The 18,581-nt window shown below is 44.0% G+C and overlaps 1 protein-coding gene across 1 annotated transcript; it reads right to left on the minus strand.

Moving 5' to 3' along the window:
- Positions 1-647: 647 nt before the first annotated feature.
- On the minus strand, positions 648-17,115 carry LOC131281405 (uncharacterized). Its single transcript, XM_058310734.1, has 5 exons — positions 17,056-17,115; positions 11,876-12,042; positions 1,346-1,482; positions 1,082-1,258; positions 648-766 (listed from the first exon to the last, which is right to left on the minus strand). Exons 1-5 carry the CDS (start codon positions 17,113-17,115, stop codon positions 648-650), a joined length of 660 nt encoding a protein of 219 aa, XP_058166717.1.
- Between the last annotated feature and the right edge of the window lie 1,466 nt (positions 17,116-18,581).

The following is an 18,581-nucleotide window of genomic DNA, read 5'->3' on the forward strand; positions in this document are numbered from 1 at the left end:
TTTTCATTCCATCGTTTGCATGCTGTTAAACAACCCCGTGAATTCCGCGAAAACACCCGGCTTTGTTTCTACCTCCTCCTATGGTTATCGGTATATGTTTTTGAATTTCACATTTTTCTTTCATGAGTGGGGTTTGTGAGAGCATCACTCTTCGGAAAACTACTGGGCACATACTTGTCAAATGCATCCATAGTGGCTACGGTGATGGAGTCGGATGATTTTCCACGGGTAGGTGTGTTTGTCCGCCAGTTCCTTCGCCAGCTCCAGCTGGTAGCCAAAAGGTGATGGATTGTACGTCCCCAATCAGAGGTTCACTGTCAGCTTCTGCCGAGTCTCGTAGCTTAGGTCTCATGGATTTTATCGAGAAACGCGATCACGCTACAGGTTCGGGTATTTTTCAGTGCAATACAGCTCCATTCGGCCGGAAACCGAGAGACTGATTCATCCTGCGGATTGGTTATTTCTCATTGGCGTCGGTGGGATTTTGATTTTTCTCGTTTTGCTTTTCAGGAATACACATCGGGTTTGTCCAGCGAGAGACCGTCGTTACACCGAACACCACCGACAGCTGACGGGCAGCGCCGGCCGCCGACCAGCGTCAATCACGCCGCGCAATCCGAAACCGCCGGTGGTGGCCGTGTTCGCATTCATAGGTAGTTGGGCCGCGATACGCAGCACAGAAGGCCCATGTTCTTGTAGAGCGAACCGCGACGCCGCTTCGCCGGCCACGGTCCGTTGACTTCGTTCGTCAGTGCGATGGTGCGCTCTGGGAAGGGAAGAGTGGTTTAATTTTAGTACAACATCGATTTTAGACCACCGGCATTCCGGTGGTGGCGATGGCTTTGCGCTTCTTTTAGAACGGAAGCTCTGGGTGGAAATAGATCGCCCCACCGGTTTCGAACTCGCTCGATATGAGACGGTGTCCCGTTCGGCACCGAACGGGCCATAAACCTCTGCCCGGGTGATGGATGGGTTCATGCCGTCAAATGGCCGTCATCGAATGGTTCGGTTCAAAAGCAAAAAGAAACCAACTTCGGAAATGCCAGCCTCCGTCCCCAAAAGCTGTATACTGTGTACCTACCCAGGTAGGTCTCCTGCTGGGGCATGAACTCTTGCAGCTCCTGCAGTATCCGGGCGATCTCCTGCGAGTCCTTGGTGATGCTGCACAGCTCCTCCTGGTTGAAGTCGGGCGTAATTTGTTTGCAGAGCAGTATCTGACTTATCACATTGCCGAGATTCGACGGCCCGGCCCGGTTCTCTGTGCCGAGGAACGAAAGAAAAGAAGTAAACGCCTTGCTTTGGCATCGGGGAACCCGGCGTGGAAAAAGTAGGTCAACGAACTTACCGTAATAGCCGGACATGTCCATCGGTATTACCTGCACCAGTCGATGGCTTTTGATTAATTCTCTTAGAAATAGTTGAGCAAGGTAGAACAGCAGCACCAGGTGCGGGTTGTCGGTCAGGATGCCTTCGGCGATGGCGCTGTGGGGGGGAAAACAAGGGAAGAACAAAACCGTTGATCCGATGAGCATCAAAATGTCTGGCTGGACGAGAACGGTATCGATTTTCCAGCGCCTGTCACTTTATTGCACAGCCTATTTGGCTCAATATTTGGCGCGTTCAGTTATCCCGTTAAAAGCATTTGGCGTTCGTCCATCACTCCGGCGGGAGAGGTATGTGCAAAAAATATAGAGTGAGGATTATTTTTGAGTCGAAAACGTCAGAATGTTGCTATAAAACCATTATCCCTGTATCGATAAACCTAGCCGATGAAAAATGAACAAAAAACTCGCTTTGTTCCAACACAAAGGCTTCAAAGGGAATGAAGACAATAAAACGCAAAAAGAAGGAAATAAAGCATTGTCCATCCATTTCCTCGTTTAGACCTTGAAGCGGTAATGGGCAATCATTTTCGCTCGATATTCCCCCTGGTTCGGACGGGACGCCGGTTTTTCGTATCGGAAAGCTTCTGTTTTATCTCACCTCAAAGTAAACCACTGCCATGCTGCGAAAGCAATATCTCCCCCGCTCGCCCGGATAAACCCTCGTTCCCTCATCCTTATGGTAATATACATGTTCACGATTATCATCATCATCATCATCATCATCACCATCATCCACACCACCGCATGTGAGTTTTAGCTAACCGGACCCGTGCCCCTGACAAACTCTCATAAATGACTGACCGAGCAAGGCTGTAGGATGTCGTTTTTGCGGTTAGGCCTTATACCGGGCCAGTGTGGTTAGTGACAGAGAGAGTTGGTTTTCCATTGGCTGGAGGTAGCATAATTGGGTTAAGCGCTTAAAGCTTATCAAGCAACGAACTGGGCACGTTGGTGTAAAATAAAGCAGACACTAGAAGCATTCGTTTGAGGATTGCAGGAGATCGAGGAGCCCTGAGATATGTTCAAGGGAAAAGTTAAGGCACTTTAACTTTTTCATGCTGACATCAAGTTTGGCAGAACTCGTGGCAAATCTCAGTTAAAGGTGTTAACATGGCGTTACAATGTCCAACTCCTTGCCACACATTTATCGATCAGAACACCCTCCGTAGTGGTTGAATCTCCGAGTGCGTGCCATGATTCTTGTGGCTCTGTCAAAGATCTTACCACCAAAAGTAGTATCTTCCGAGACTTGAAGTCCCTGAAGCTGACATCAATTAATTAACAAAATTGATACGCGTGCTGGATCCAACCGGGGCCCGAACCGACCTCTCGCAAGTGCTAATTGCTTTGAGTAGCAGCACCAGCAACAACGACCACATCGTTTGCGTTAATGGGTTGGGATTTGTCTGGTCGTTATGGGCGGCCAGTGCGCCAAAGGGTGCCGATTTTCGGTGTATTAGTGTGCAAGCAGCAAAGAAAAAAAAACCTCTCCTCCAAGAAAATTAGCCATGGAGCCAAAAATCTCCCTTCGTCCCACTGTGGGTGCCTTCTGCTTGTCTTCACGACCGCAATCTTTTGCAGTGTTTATTGGGCACCTCGACCTCCTCTTTCAACCTCGGGCAGAGAGTTTTCCGTGCACGTACGTATAGGACGCAATCGATCCCAAGGGAGTGTAGTGTGCGGGAGAAGGCAAAAGGTGCGAACATCTTCGAGCAAATCTTGGCACAAAAGAAACGCTTTCTTGCCATGGTAGTGTTACGAACATGTTTTTTCCATTCAGTATACGCTTTGGTATAGCGACGAAGTGAAGAGGAACGTAAGGTAGAACAAACTGAAGAATCATGTTTTGCTTGTTTGATGAGTGGTGGAATACAGGTGCATTTGGGGCTAAAATTGAACTACTTGGGAATTGTTTAAGTTGAAAGTCATGTCTGGTAAGAGAGTGATATATGTTTCATAAGACAAATTACCCGTTTTTGCCAAATAAATAAAACCTTAAGGGCACTAAAGATAATGTCAATGATTTTCCCAAAACAACAAATAAGATGTTGTGCATACAAGCTTGATTGAATTCGAAAACGAATAAGCTATGCTACAATACAAACTCGGGGGTACGCGAGAGCCGACCGATAGCGCGGTTAGAAAATCGACCCATGAGCGCGGGGGCTCACAACCTCGACGGCTTGGGTTCGAATCCCAACCGAGACCGGACTCTCCCTTGTACCAGAGGACTGACTATCCACGTTACACATAGGGTAAAAAGTGCCCTTAACTGGCAGGCATGACCAACAAGGTCGTCACGCCAAGAAGAAGAAGAAGAACAATACAAACTAATAAAAAAAGTATTAAACTTTACAACCAATTCTCAGTTTGGAGATTTTAAGCAATTCATAAATTGAGGAATCCAAGGAGTTTTCAATCCACTTGTATTATATTTAAAGTAGGTGCTACTGTAAAATAAAATTTTTACCTACTCTTGCAGATAATATCTTGTGTAAAACTTTTGCTTAAAAAACTAGAAAAAATCTTTGACGATTACATTCGTTTCGAATAAATTCAATTGAAATTCGATTCATATTATAACATCTTTTTATTTCCATCTTTCGAAGGCGAACTGAAACTTCACCCATTCTTTATAACAGCGTAAGTTAACTAGGTATTTATAAAATGATGTTCTACTGCAATAAGCTAATGTCAAAGCTGTTTATAATTTATGTTGTCTTACAAACGTTCGGTAGATTTAAAAAAATGTAAGGAAGTCCTGGTCAACTTGGATGGTGTAGTAAAATTTTCCCTCGTTCCATGCTGTAACAAAAAAGGTCGTTTTCATGCTCCACGCCTATTTGTATGATTTTCCTAACGCTAATAGTTCCTTTTGATACGACAGGGGCTTGTTAATGCAAGTACAGGCTCATAGTTCCGGACTTTTTTTGAACAAGTTGATTGAAATAAAGAATAGTTGTACTACCTTCAGTTTCAAAGTTGCTTATAGACTTAACTGATTTTGATATTGGGAAAAAAATTAAATTGTTAGTTCAAAGCATAAATAACGAGCTTGATTCGTTTCAAAGTGTGCTGATTAAAATGGATTACATCAGTTTTATTTGTGTTTATTAATAAGCATGCTTCCCAGTGGGCTGCTCATTAGCAGCTGCGTACCGAACGCCCTAATGCGCACCGGAATGCAATTTCACGAGGCAACATTTAATGACGGAGCAGATTTACGATCGACTTTGCTTTAAATACGCACCACGACACCTGATTGCAACGCGTCCGGCTCCACTCTTGGGCGGCAAACGTTGCTAATGATGCTGTCACCACTTTCCACCTTCCCGTTCACTTTGACTCCGTCGTCAACGTCATCCGTGGTGCTGGCTTCGATTTAATACCTTCGATATCACTCTGACCCAGCGTTTCCACCCAGGCTGCGAGCATTAATGAGCGAGAACCGTTCCATGTGGTGGTGCTTTTTGCTGCTTCTGCCACCAGCGTGAAACACCATGCGTCTCCATGGGGTTCCCGGCTATCGATTCGCCTAGGTTGAAACCGTTCCGGTCATGAGCACCCCCTTCTGGCGCTCGATGATAATGGAAAAACAATATCACCAACTCGATTTCACTCGACGGATGGTCCTCTCCCGTTCGGCCGCTCAGCCATTCAGCCAGATTCTTCCCGATGTGGTACCTTCAATCCGTATCGAAGGCTACGCTTTCGAAAATAATGAAAAATAGCACAAAGTGTTCCGAGATAATAGGGCGACCAACCAGATTGCTCCCCGTTTTCTAGAAACGTCCTGCCGATATACTTTATGGTACGTGTGTAGGCTTCCGAAGATTAAAGTAGCATCGAGCCTGTTTTCCGAACGAACTGATTTGAATTAAAATTTGATTTTGCCAATCATCGGAGCTTCATTTCTTACTCAGTAAAGCTGTGTGGGTTTCTGTCTGTTTTCATTATTTTTTGTACTTTTTTTTATCTTTTCATGAGTTTTGTTTGCTGATGACTTAATGAAAGTTTTTTCTAGCACGAATACATACACAAGGCGCAAATTCATTTTTAACCTTATCGCATACTTTAGCAGACGCCAACGAAAACGCGCTCGAATGCGTTGCAAAGACTTGATTTAAATTTTGATTCCGTTCGTCAGGATTTGATGATGCCGGTGCTTGGTTTCCGTCGTCAGCCAAGCAAGACTTTTCCCTACCGACATTTGATGTCGAACATAGATATGACAGCATAATTCCCTGTCTTATCAGGTTCGCGGATCCGTACGGCGTGCAGCCAATCACGAAAGTGCTATGAGATGACGCCTATGTGAGCCATCGCAAAAGGTGCTAAGATTTTAAGTTTAAAATGTAATCATACTTTGACTCCGGCGAATAGGTGACTCGATTGTAGGCACGCTGGTTGGATTATTTTACATTGTTTTTGAGTGGTGATCAACTGGAGGTTGGAGTAAATGTGAACAACGGGTGTTTAAAAGCAATGCACGCATCTCAGAACGTGTTCGATTCGTCGGTGAGGAGCTGCCAGTTCTTATGGGAAAGGGAAAATTACAGCCAGAAAAACATACCGGTGTAATTTATCATCCCTTCCGCAATATCAGCCTATAGATGAATGAAGATGCGTACCTTCCTCAGATGGTTGGTGAAAAACAATTTTCTGGAAAGCTACAGAATTTACGAGGCTTTAGCCGACGCTTGCCTGTTTTGATAGCGGGCGCACGACATTGCCCTCGTCACGCAAAGAACCTGTATATATCGGGACATAAAGATCTGAGCACGACGTCGCAGAAGACGTCCATAATTAATGTACTTCATTACGCGCGGTTGGTCGCATGTTTTCGTGGTTCAAAACCATGCGCATATGTATGTATCTTGCATAGGATGGCGAAGCTTTTCCTGCTCCTGTGCTTAACGTTGCGGCGGAAAAGAAGAGTTGTTTGTTGTTGTTTTGGAGAACTTTGCCAAACCAGAGAGCTCTCGAAACCGGGACCCTCATCAAACTTCGATGGGCCACGCAGGAGTTGAAGGAGATTTCGGAGAAAACAGTCGCCCCATCTGGCAGGCACACCAAGCGGGGGGGATGAGAACGAAACTGAGAAACAGGTGCAAAGTAGCAGATAAATTACTACCTGTAGATCTTCTCTCCTGAGTGGGGAAAGGAAAATAAACGTAAGCTCCCAGCTTCAGAGGCAGTTTCAAAACTAGATCCGTTTGAAAAATAATGATTTTGACCCAGCCGACTTTTAAAGGAAACTTTGAGAAACCCATAGATATTCAAGAAACCAGTTTCAGATTTAAGGGCTTGAGCTGGAAAAAAATCTGTTTCACCTAAGTTCATGAAGCAAAGGTGCGCAAAATATGATAATGGGTGGCCCAATTTTGTCGTTAATTGAAGTTGGTAAATGGTTAATAATACGATTTTGTATAATTTGTATACAATTCAATGTTAAACATAAATTTCTAGAAATTTAACTCAACCTTTATGAATGGTCATGTTCATTGCGTATTGGAATAGGAATATAACTTCATTTAACGAATCCCTTTCGAAAAAACACTAATCGGCGACCCCGACATGGCGACTGATAAACGGATCCACCCCAGCACCGGCCGGCGGATGATGATATGAACCATGATCCGGAGGTATAGCGAATCGCTGCCCGTGACCACATGGATGGCCAGAAAACGGACCATTTGATCTTCTACTCGTTAACTTTTTCACTCTCTAATTGGGTGATTTGCGGTCGTCACAGATTATGTGACGTTTTGCGGTCGTTGACATGCTTGTACCATCACGTCGCCAGCTTCAGTTTGCTATCCCGCACCGTTGCCTGGGTATCGGGAACGGGATGACTTGATGACCTGTCCCCTGTGCGATCCCGGCGAGGGATATTAGCCCAGGGATGTCATTGCGACGACCTGTTGACCGGTTGTTAATGTTGATGCTTGCAATTTGTACCATGTCGCTACAAATTGTGTCAACTTTCGAACGACATCGTTTCACATGGTAGAAGACGGAACTAGACTAGGGGACGAAGTTAACTGACGTTCGACAAGTTTGCATTGGGGAAAATATTTTGTGGGTGGGTGGGTATTTGGGCTTGTTTTTGGCGTTACTCGATTTTCCTGGAAAATGCGCTGCGTAAGGTGATCGAATTTAGCTTTCGATGATGTATTTGTACCATAGCGTAGGTGGTAAAACATTTCTGAAACGCTACATTTATCCATGCTTTGATGAGAGTATAAAATATGAAGAATGGGAAACGATATCATTAAAGCTGGATTTATGATAGTTTTAATGAAATTCAAAATGGTAAAGCGTTTGAATGCTAAAACAAGTCCAATTTGAAGATGATTAATGAATTGTAATGGATTTTTCAACAAGCATTGAGGCAGCGTGTGAACAAGAACATAATTGAAACAGAACAATTACCACGAAATAGTAGAACTAGATAACTCGAGATAAAATTGCAAAACCATCGGTATTTGTAACGCATTGTTCGTTTGTTGTATTACTCATACCATGTTCTTTCTAATTTGCATTGTTTTTCAAATTGTGTTGTAAAGATTTTTTTTTAATTAACTTGAAAAGATGTTCGTATAAGAAAAATATTTAATCCTTTGGTGAAAATCTTTTACTGCGAATAAACCCATTAGCGTTCCAGTTTTAGAGCGTTTTACAAACATTAGCGCTCTTCCTTAATGCCTTTCGGGATGATTTGTTGCAATTCGTGCTATGATGATGGTATGTGTGTTTGTGTCATCGGTACGAAATGGTTCCCGAGCTACCAATTTCCTTTGCCCAGCACGCAGGGCAATAAATCAAACTTTTCATTTTTTAGAAATCCTCCAGCATGGAATAGAGAATGTGCCCACCGTCTAGTCCCAGTAGCGATGGACCGTTTGCGGCAGATGTAGCACGGTTTTGTTCGGGTCAAATTTTTTGGCGGTAATATTCCTTTGAGGGTCCAGATGCGCAATATACAAAAAAATAAAAAGAGAAACGATCCCCAACTGAGAACGTCCACTTCAGGGAGCGTTCTAAATATTTTACAATAGCACATTTTCCGGCTTCGTTCGCTTGTGGCGCCGGCAATTGGTTATAATTTATAGGAGGAGGTCCTTTTCCAGTCGACCTTTTCGGCGTCGCTTAAGCCGGGACTGCCGCTAGATTCTTCAACGAACTTACTAAAACGGTGTCACCAGTGGCATCAGTCGCAGTACGAGCCGATGATTTACGGTGAATTATTTGAACTTCGTAATCTCCCACGACTCGAAACGTGTTCGGGGAGGGAAACGTTTGAGCAAGTGCAGCGAAAGTTTGTTTTGAAACGGTCGTGCATGCACCAATAGGTTCACTTATTCAACCCAAACTGTTTTCCTGTCTACATTCCGTATGTAACATGGAGGGGAAAATTCCCCAATAGGAATGCACACAGAGCAAGGCTCGATAAACTCATTGTTTTTTTTTTCGAAAAGAAAAGTGAATGGACCCGCTACGGTATGTGTGGGATTGCATTGAGTTGTACAAAAGATTATTCCGCGAAGCTTACCACTGGCAGATCCCTTCTTGCCTGGATTATCGCCTACGAAATAAGATGCCACTAATGCAGAGTAGGAAATCGGGAAGGATAGAGATATAAATAAAGTGAAAGCGCTTTGTAATCGTACAATTCCAAGAAACTGTCTGACCATTTCAAGAACGCGTTTAGCTACAAGCCGTGCAAACGGTTTGTGAATGAACGATTCTCGCTGTCTAAAAGCTTTCCTTGCCGCGGGTTATTTTCCTCGTCTTTCTTATTTCTTGTTGGGCGCAATCAGTCAAATGCTGGAGGGCTACCATTTCCAAGAACTATGGTCGTGTATTTTCTTTTTCAACGAAGCTTTACTGATCCAATGCAAATCTTCAAAATAAGGCTTTAAAGAGGAAAGCGTGCGCTGGAGGGTACAGAAAATCAAACATGGCTTTCATTTTTAATACAAAGTTCAAAGATGCTCTCGGGTACTCGTTCAAGCACACTCTGAAAACCTCTAAGCTGCCGACGGCTGTCCAATCATCTAATTGAAAATTATTCCCATACCAGCGTCGTCAATCAGCGCTCGGGTAGGCCAAATGGACGGTGATTTCATTACAATCTCCGAACGTGCTCGGCATACGGACAAAACGTGCAGCGAAAGAAAGTCGGCAGTGAAATGAACAATATGTAAAATTATTCGTAAAAACTCTACAGAAAAACTGCTCGCAAAAGAGACGAAGCGGTACGGCAATGGAATGAAAATATGGCTTTCCGTTTCTTCCAACAATAGACGGTCAATAAATCGAACTCAACAGGTTTATTCCTTTTTTTATGTTGAGCCACGATCCGGAAAAATAAAGCTTAGTGACGGAAAGAGTGCAAATGTTTGCGTTTAGGGGAAAAAAAGTGTCCCACTTTCTGCAGTTTTCTACTGTCGTAGAAGAGCCTAACGTACCAAGAAAGTCGTTCTCACACCAGCACGTGCAGAAGACATTCTTCGACGTTCGGTGGTAAGCTGAGCTGACGGGAAACAGAATTTGTCCCGAATGGGACATGCAGAAAATACGAACGAAAAATAGAACGTCGACACACGCTGGTGCAGTTTTCTGCCAGTGCGACGGGTGCAACGCTTGCAATCGTGCTCTATTCCATTATAACGGGTGCTCAAGACCCTGGGAATAAGGTGGAAAAACTAGACAAATGCTTCCATGGTGCCACACTTGGGTTTGTACGTATTTGAACATGGAAGACGGACGGACACAAAGCAACATAAAAAAAAAGGTTGACAGCTCCGAACGTGACAGGAACGGGAAATGAAATAAGTTGCATAAATTTTGAAACCTGTTGGCCATTATTTCCTCCAACTTCCACTTTTTGCGCAAGAAAGGAAATGGAGGGTAAAACTTCGCTACTCGGCAGTAGCTGAAGAACGACCCGGAAAGGCTTGAGCTCATTACTTTCCAACTAGGGGACATCCTTTGCCTCTGGCACGGTGCCAGGGGCCACGGTTCTTCGACATGAAATATAATTTTCATCAGCATTTCCATTCTTCTCTTCACTTCCATTTCGTAATGATTCCGCGTGCCATACCGAATGCAACCGGCATTGTCAAGACGAAACTCTCCCGATTGGGATTTATTGACAAACCCAACCCACTGTCGAATTCGAATCATTATGCGACACAATGGAACAAATTTATCTTGGCCCCTGCCAGCAGTGTACCGTTTTTGTTGCACTTTGTCCGCAAATGGATGCTAAATGCATCCTGCTGGAGGAAAATTTTAATGCCAGAAGAGATTTGTTACCCGCCGCATAGATTATACGTCACGATAATGGAAAAACTTTCGCACCACCGAGAGGAGTGGAAACGTTAAGCATTACGAGAACAGTTGCAAAGATTCAACCGTATGTTCAGTTTAACGACTTGGAGAATGGGAAAAATGTGGAGCATATATATCTAACTTTTTTAGCTCCATCAAAACTGGTCGTAAAACGTCGGGAAATAATAATTCCTACATTTTTTAAGGTAAAATAAAATAAAACGAACATGAGTGGTATCTTAAACATTCAACGATTCATCGCAAGGATCCGGACTTTAATAACGTATTCATTTTAGGGAAGCATTTACATCGCAGTGGGAAACTTCATGAATAACAAATGATTCCCTATTATGTCAATTGGTAGAAATGACTCCCGATTTCAGCAAGAACGCACCCAAGAATCACCTTCTCTAGCAACAAGAATACATTTCCGCTCTCGACGTGCACAAGAACAAAAAGAAAGAAACCATAAAACTTTTGCACATTCGCACGGCTGACGCGAAAATCCGCCTCGACGACCGCGTCTCTGCGACTCGTGTGGCATGGACACGACGGGCTACGACTATGAAAGAAAGTTGAAGAGTCTCTCGAGAGTTCCGATGGCTCGAGGTCCTATTGGTCCATGTGTCACCGGGCGTCGACGATGGTAAATATTTAAACTGGCGGGGGCAATTTTCAACAGCTCGTTGGAGAAAACAACTTCCGGGCCGGAGGGCACCTTTGTCCGCGTGGCTTGTTTGCATCTCGTTAGTTGGATGATACGCCCCGCGGGTGGTGTCTGGTGGCGGCTAGTGGGGACGGCCGTTCCAACTCGAGGAAGTGAACTTTTATTCTTCAACCTCCCTACCTTATTTTACTACCTCTGCACCGTTTCTAAGTGATGAAATGTGCAGTATATTAGCAGATGCGAGGAACTGTACCGCTTTTTCAAAGATGCTAGAACTTTCGCTAGGAAGTACTTCTTCAGGGAGGGGACCTTGAACAGCATCTTGTTCCTGTGCCGCCCCGATTCTGGCGTCGAGCGGCAAAGTTCAGTGAAACACCGAGCGCCGATGACAATGAGATGCTAATATGCTTATCTAAAGACGACCGGACCTGCGCCTGCCGAACGATCGACCGCCCTGGGTTGGGGCTGTTTAAATAGTACTTACGTTCGTATTTGCGGCAGTATGAGTGCGGCGGTGTGTTTGCACGCTTCGACGCAAGATCGGCGCAGTTTTCGAATTTTCTCCCGCAGCTCCGGGCAATCGCGGGATTGACCGACGTGGATAAGCAGGTCCCGGAACAGCGCCACCTCGCTGTTGATTTCGAGGATGAGCTGGAAAAGCGGAAACAATACAGGACTCAGTTAGTCTCTTATCTCGTCAAGATAATTTACTAATTTTTACAGTACTAAGTATTTTGTTTTCAAATTGTTGAGAATTGAGAAAATGAACTATTTTAATAGCTTTACATTTTCGTCACCTTTCATTCTAATGTCATTAAAATTTAATATGCGGAATGGTAATAAATCGCAAAGACTTACTTTAAATAAAACTTTATCTCTAAAAGGTTTAAAACGAGATGCATACACATTCGAATGGAATTTGGGTCCAGTAAGTTCTACAGGGTGTAACAGAAAAACTTGATGATTTGAAAAACCACTATAAGGAAAAGTGCAAGTAAATCATATTGTTTCTTATTTGAAATTGTAGTTTGTGTTATTTAAAAAAAAATATTGGATGATATTGGACCATTTTGACATTATGACATTTTTGACACTGCACTTTTCCGCGAACTGCTCAATGCTGCGTAGCTTGTATTGGTTTTCAGCTCTTTCAGGGTCGGAAGCTTGGCTTGTCTAAAATATTATTTTAGTTTATTGCAAAAGAACACAAATCCAGTAAAATGAAACATTGAAACGAGTTTGCAATCTTGGATTTAATCGATAGGATGGATTGTAAAATATTAATGAAGAAAATTGAAAACACTCCAACCTCTGGTTGGGTTTCGTAATGCACCCACGATTTCCCAGCAGTTGCCTATTGTGTGTGATTCCCTAGCAACCTACAACGCAGCTGCAGCGAGATCCGGCATTGCAGCCATTCATTTCCCGCAGGAACAGCTTTTGGTCCATTCAGGCCTGGAAGCGGAGAACCCATTGCCATACTTCGCACACCGGGTACACCATTTATGCACCGAGTGGAAGTCCGCGCAATTTCAATCCAACATCCGCCACGCTGCTGGGTTTTCAATTTCGAATCCAAACGTCGGCACGGTTCATTTGATGGGAAGCGGCTTTGTTTCTAATGCCTGTTCTATTGCTCGTTCATTTGTTAGTCGGTGGTCGTGACTGCTTCCACAACTCCTTTCTACCTCGTTATGGTCGTCAGACAATTTCCTAGTTTGGGAGTTTCACTGGCTTGAAATGTAATGGTTCTTCGCCACCGTGAAAAGGCGGGGGTGCACAAGGATTGGCGAGTGTCGTAAAATCATTTGAATATTAATGTCACCAGGAAACGGGTTTAGTTTTTGGTGCCGAAACTTATGCGCGGTATCCTGAGAAACCGTCCAAGAAATTAAGGAAGGATCGAGAATAATCATGTCTTACGCACGTATGATCAACTCTGAATGCGACACAATCTCAAAGTGCCATTCTTGATACATTAGTTCAAGAGCATCCTCGCCGTTTAGAGATCACCGGGGAGTGAGTTATTTCCACCAAAGTTTGGTTATCTTAGAGAAAATAGTTCGAGTCGTTTAATATTAACTTTGGTGCAAATTCCGTCAAAGTCTGCAATAATACAAAGCAAACAACCAAATGCAAACGGTGGTGAACCAAGATGAGCGTGAAAATGAATTTTTGTTGAGTTATCGCAGTGACTGGAAGAGTTTTAACGGTGGAATCATTAACTGCACGATCTTAGGAAAGGGTTTCCTCTTGAATATACCGTCCTCAATTCACTAAAGTTATCCTAGGTTCTTTACGGTGTAAAATGCACACAAATTTTGAAACTGCATCATATTGCATTTCCTCAGCTTAAAACACCATTTTAGATAGAGCCACACTCTCAAAAACAACTCCAAAAGCACCCATCGTCATGGATTCCACTGAACTTCCGGATTAGAAGTTGGAACCCTGAAATACTGCCGTTGCCGTTGAAATGGAACCGTAACATTCCTTATGCAAACACCTCATACTGCAGGCAAAACCAGCGGAAAGCTGATGGTCACGGTATCGTCCGCAGGAGATGAAAAAGAACGACCTCACATTCATACAACATTCAGGCATCCATTAGCGATTCTGCGATATCCGGTGCGCACGAATGACATCATCATCAGCATTACGCGTCGGGCATAGGCTACCCTGGTACGTTAATAGTTTGCCACAACCAGAGGAGCTTTTCGTTGCCATCGGCACGCCTGGCGCACAGGAAATTCATTAAAATTCTACCAACTGCGTGGCCGAAACCCGCCTCCAAACTTAACTCCTCGTGCGTGTCGTCTGTTTCACGAGTTGGATCCGAAACCCAGCGATACTTATGACATTTCGAACGAGAAGGTTGGAAATGTTGCAACGGGTCCGCACAATGGTTCGACAATATGTTTAATATTCATTGGCTGCTGGGAGGCTTAGTTCGACTGAAAAGGTCCGATACGATGCGATCGATAAACCTTAGGGAATTTCCAATGGGGGGGCATTTTGTTATTGATTTGATCGACAGTTTGGAAATATGAATCTTTAAATATGATGTTTTGATACGATGAAAATTGAAAATGTTCTATGGAAATTTTTATTTATTGTATTCAAACATGTATAAATAAGTTCACCATATGAATATCAAGTTCCAAACGGAGGACATTCACTTGCATTGACATGTTTTTCACCTTTTTGTAATTTCTCTATCGTAACTGTACACCATCACGACTAATAACAATTTTCGAAAATGAATCAAATGGAAGCTCAAACTAATGATAATATTGATTTATTTGGTTCAAAGTCTAAACCTGCGACCTACGATAACCTACCGTGTGTCCCTCGGATACATCGATATTGATTTTCCGACCGGTTGACTTGATTCCATTGTTTCTTCCACGGTTTCGTCACGGTCTAAGCTCCCGAATCGTAAAAGGAACAATAGATTCGGATCGACCGATTGTCACCAAACCAACCTTACAAATTCAGAAATCTAGAAGCTTCAAGGGGTCGACCTTCCGAGCTGACCAAGGGATACTAAATTAAACAATTTACATAATAAATATCACCACACCAGACAGGCCAACCTGGCCTTCCAGGTGATACGGTCCGGGTGGAAGAGATCCACATGGCAACGGTCACTCTGCCGGTAGCTGAACGACGTTCAACTGATAGCCGGCCTAGCAAAAGCCGGCGTTTGGTGTTGTAAAGTTTGTGAAACCAATTTGTGGTTTAGAGCCCTAAACAGGCCGGCAAGCTATAATCGCACGCCGTATCGTATCCAACATGGTGCCCTCCAGAGACCCTCGGGCCTTTCAACACCTCTAGCGGGAAAGTCAAACCTTTTGCCCTGCTGTAAAGGGCTGAGGTTTCGCTCCGGTACCACTATTTTCATAACCTCGGAACCACATTCCGCCGCCGGGAAAAGTTGGCAGGTACATTTTAATTATCATAATTGCATCGGCACAAACGGTAAATTCCTCCTCCCATCCTCGCCCCGTGTGCACGGCCTTTATATACCGCAGTCGCAGACTAAAGAATGTTCTGCATTGCTGCAAAAATGTGCAGCCGTTTTGAAAACCGTGTGGAGTTAAATATAATTTTCATAAAAGTATCCCCGTTTGTTCCCCCGGAGTGTCGCAAATAACTTTGGTTTAAAGAGGGAAATGGAAAGGAAGGTGGATGGCCTAGGTCGTGATGCACCAAAAAGGTTTTAGTGCTTAATTAAAAATTTTCGTTCATAGGATCAGGTTTTGGTTGCTACCTGTTGTGGTGTTGGTGGAACAAGAGAGAGAGAGAGGCACCATAAACGGGAACAACTAATCTTTTTATTCTTTCTTTTTCTAGGGAAATTGAAATTAAACTCTACACCCTTCGAAAGAAAACCTGTGAAATTATTCGGATAGTATCATGTCTGCTAGTTTAAGGGCAGAAAAGAAAACTAAAAATAAAAAAAATTAACCACCGACGTGAACCTCCTCTATCTGATTCGGATTTTATTTTCTTACACCGAGCAACCGAGGTCCACCACAGGGTCACGTACTTCATCTTTAATTGCACCACCATTAGTCAGCGATGTCGATAAAAGCACAACCGAACCGAGCAGTAATAAGTGTGTGGCAAAATCCGTTTCATTGCTGCCCGAGTGAGCTCCGTTGAAACAATGCTCAATCCGAGGTGAAAATGTGAGGAAAAACGAAAAGGAATGGAATGGAAAATTAGCCCCAATCATGCTCGGGTTGAACCGTTCATCGTCGAACCGACCGTGCCCTCGGGCGTGTGTGTGTTAGTTTGCTGTATGGACGTCCATTTTTAATTAGCATTCACAGTCAGTGAGTTTTTTTTGTACAACTGCTACGAGATCCAAATGCAAGGGTAGTAGATGAGCTTGTTCTTTTGCCAGTTGAACCTGGTTGAAAAGGATTTTCCTACTCTCATGGTCTAGCGAGCTGTTCGGGAGCGAAACACCCGCTGTCAGTACTTGACATATGATGGATGTTTGTAAAATTGCTCTTCTGTCATTTTTTCTATGAACCCTGGAGGGGAAAAGTCTTTCCATGCGCTCGTACGGAGATGTTGATGCTTGAGCACAAGCTTGAGGGAAGCTTTAAAAACCGAGCGATGTTGGTCTAGAAATCGATCGAAAGGAACTCTTTAACACGTGTTGCGAGGAAGGAAGAGGACTACTGGGTAAATGGAAATCTCTTTCCAGACTTTGACTTGTTGGTCGTTAGTTACTTTTCGTCTGTTAACTTATCACCGCCGGAGTCGTCTTTACTAACTGAAGTAGAACGCTATAGAGGGAGCAAAGAAGGCAAGAATTCCATGGCATCGGGATGCATGGTGGGTAGCGAGGACATTAATTAGATTCGCATGCTGTTGATGTTGGCGTTTGCTTGCTTTTGCTCAGTTCTGGCAAGGAACAATCGCACACGTTCAACCTTTGCCTCGTATGACACGAGTGGAGATTGTAAGCAATCCTGGAAACTAGCTTCACTAGAAAGCGTTGCATTAAGTGGTTGTAGTTTAAGTAGTTTTTGAAACTTGATGCAAATGGAGCCATGAAAAAAATCATTGTATGATACAGGGAAAAAATCTTGGAAAAGGAACAATTTTGGAGATCCCAATTTTCCTACTAATTCGTTTACAACTCACCGTGTGCAGGTTGGAGATCTGGGTAACTTCCACCGGGGTCATATGGTGCATGGCCAACATGGTCACCGCCGGCGGGCCGGTTCCTTTCACCTTTCCGTAGCCTTTTCACCACCTGTTCCCTGTCTCCACTTCTATCCCGTTTGCCACAATGTTGCCGCTGTTCACTGCTTATCGAAACCACGCCAGTATACGCTCTAGACCAACACCTGCGCCGGCTTTCTCCCCCGAAGGGATTTGGGATCGGAATATTTTACGACCTCTCGTGATGCTGGTCACGCACTAAATCCCCACCGACACTATCGACACGCGAGGCTTGACGGCCGGGGCCGCTACCACCGTCGTGATCGTTCGCAGCCCCAGAGACAGAGCCCCTGATTCTTGCATTTTTACTTCACGTTTTCACACCGAGGATGGTTTTTAGCGGCTAGTTTGCGGATCGATTGCGGTGGAAGAAGAACGACGGAAATGGGAAACATTAAACACGAGCCACTCGTGAATTCGTTTCGCTAGATTTATGGACTCATAACACTTGTGGTGGTAACGTCCGCAGGAGTTCATAAGCCACGATCGACACGTGGTGTTCTTATGTTTTTAAGTACACATTTAACTACGTAATATTGCGACATTGCTGGAGTATTGAATTAGTAGTATCAAGTAAAAAAAAGGGTATGTGCTTGTAATTTTACACTATTATTGTCTTACAAAACCAGCATGGTTTCTTCACCTATGACAAAATTTCGTTAGTCATAAACCATAAAAACAATTTATTTTCACCCTTTAGTAAATAATGTTTGCTCCGTAAACCGATTTCCAAGGTATCAAAAATAATTCCATACTTTCGCGGAAGGATCCAACTAGACCCTGTCTAAACCTAAAGCGCAGAAAAAAGGTCTACGGTCGGTTGTGTTCTTGGCATCCATCATTTAGACTTCGGGGAACCCAAAACGCGGAATTCGTAGCTTTTCCTCTCGGTCATGCCTTGTTTTCTGTCCATCATTGTTTCACTTCCCATAAACCACTTCCGGTTAGGTGAAAAGCAAACACAGCTTCCGGCCTCATCACCCAATGCACGTTGGTGTTGGTGCTGAATCCTGAATCCAACAGCCGCACGATAAGGACCAGCGGTTGTTGGCAACACCGCCTGGGTCTGTTCATTACTCTTCCAGCTAAAAGCATCCATTGTGACGGTTTTTTTTTGTCTACCTAATACTCGTCGACGGAAAATACATGGTGGTGATGAAACACATCGGTCGCCCGATGGTGGCACACATAAAAACGAAGCCATGTTGGAAAGATGTCGGCACATGTTCTGTAGTGCGATAAAAACGGTAACGAATTCGGTTCGAGGTGGGCATGAGGACAACGACGTGAAACAAGCGAATAGGATATTTTAACTTGTGTGACTTCTCACCCTCACATCAACCAACGGGTTCGAGCGGTACACAGATGCAATAATGGCAGGGCATGAACAAAAGTAGCAAGTACGAGGAGAAGTGAGATCAGCCTTGTCGGACATTCGCGCGAAC

The sequence above is a fragment of the Anopheles ziemanni genome, chromosome 2 (genome assembly GCF_943734765.1).
Source record: "Anopheles ziemanni chromosome 2, idAnoZiCoDA_A2_x.2, whole genome shotgun sequence".
Taxonomy (NCBI): Eukaryota; Metazoa; Arthropoda; class Insecta; order Diptera; family Culicidae; genus Anopheles; species Anopheles ziemanni.

Excerpts from the sequence above, each read along its gene's own strand:
- LOC131281405 (XM_058310734.1), bottom strand. The coding sequence starts at position 17,115 with ATGTTGGCCATGCACCATATGACCCCGGTGGAAGTTACCCAGATCTCC. Across the intron at positions 1,259-1,345 it reads GGACATGTCCGGCTATTACG|AGAACCGGGCCGGGCCGTCG; the intron begins GTAAGTTCGTTG and ends TCCTCGGCACAG. Across the intron at positions 767-1,081 it reads CCAGCAGGAGACCTACCTGG|AGCGCACCATCGCACTGACG; the intron begins GTAGGTACACAG and ends TTCCCTTCCCAG.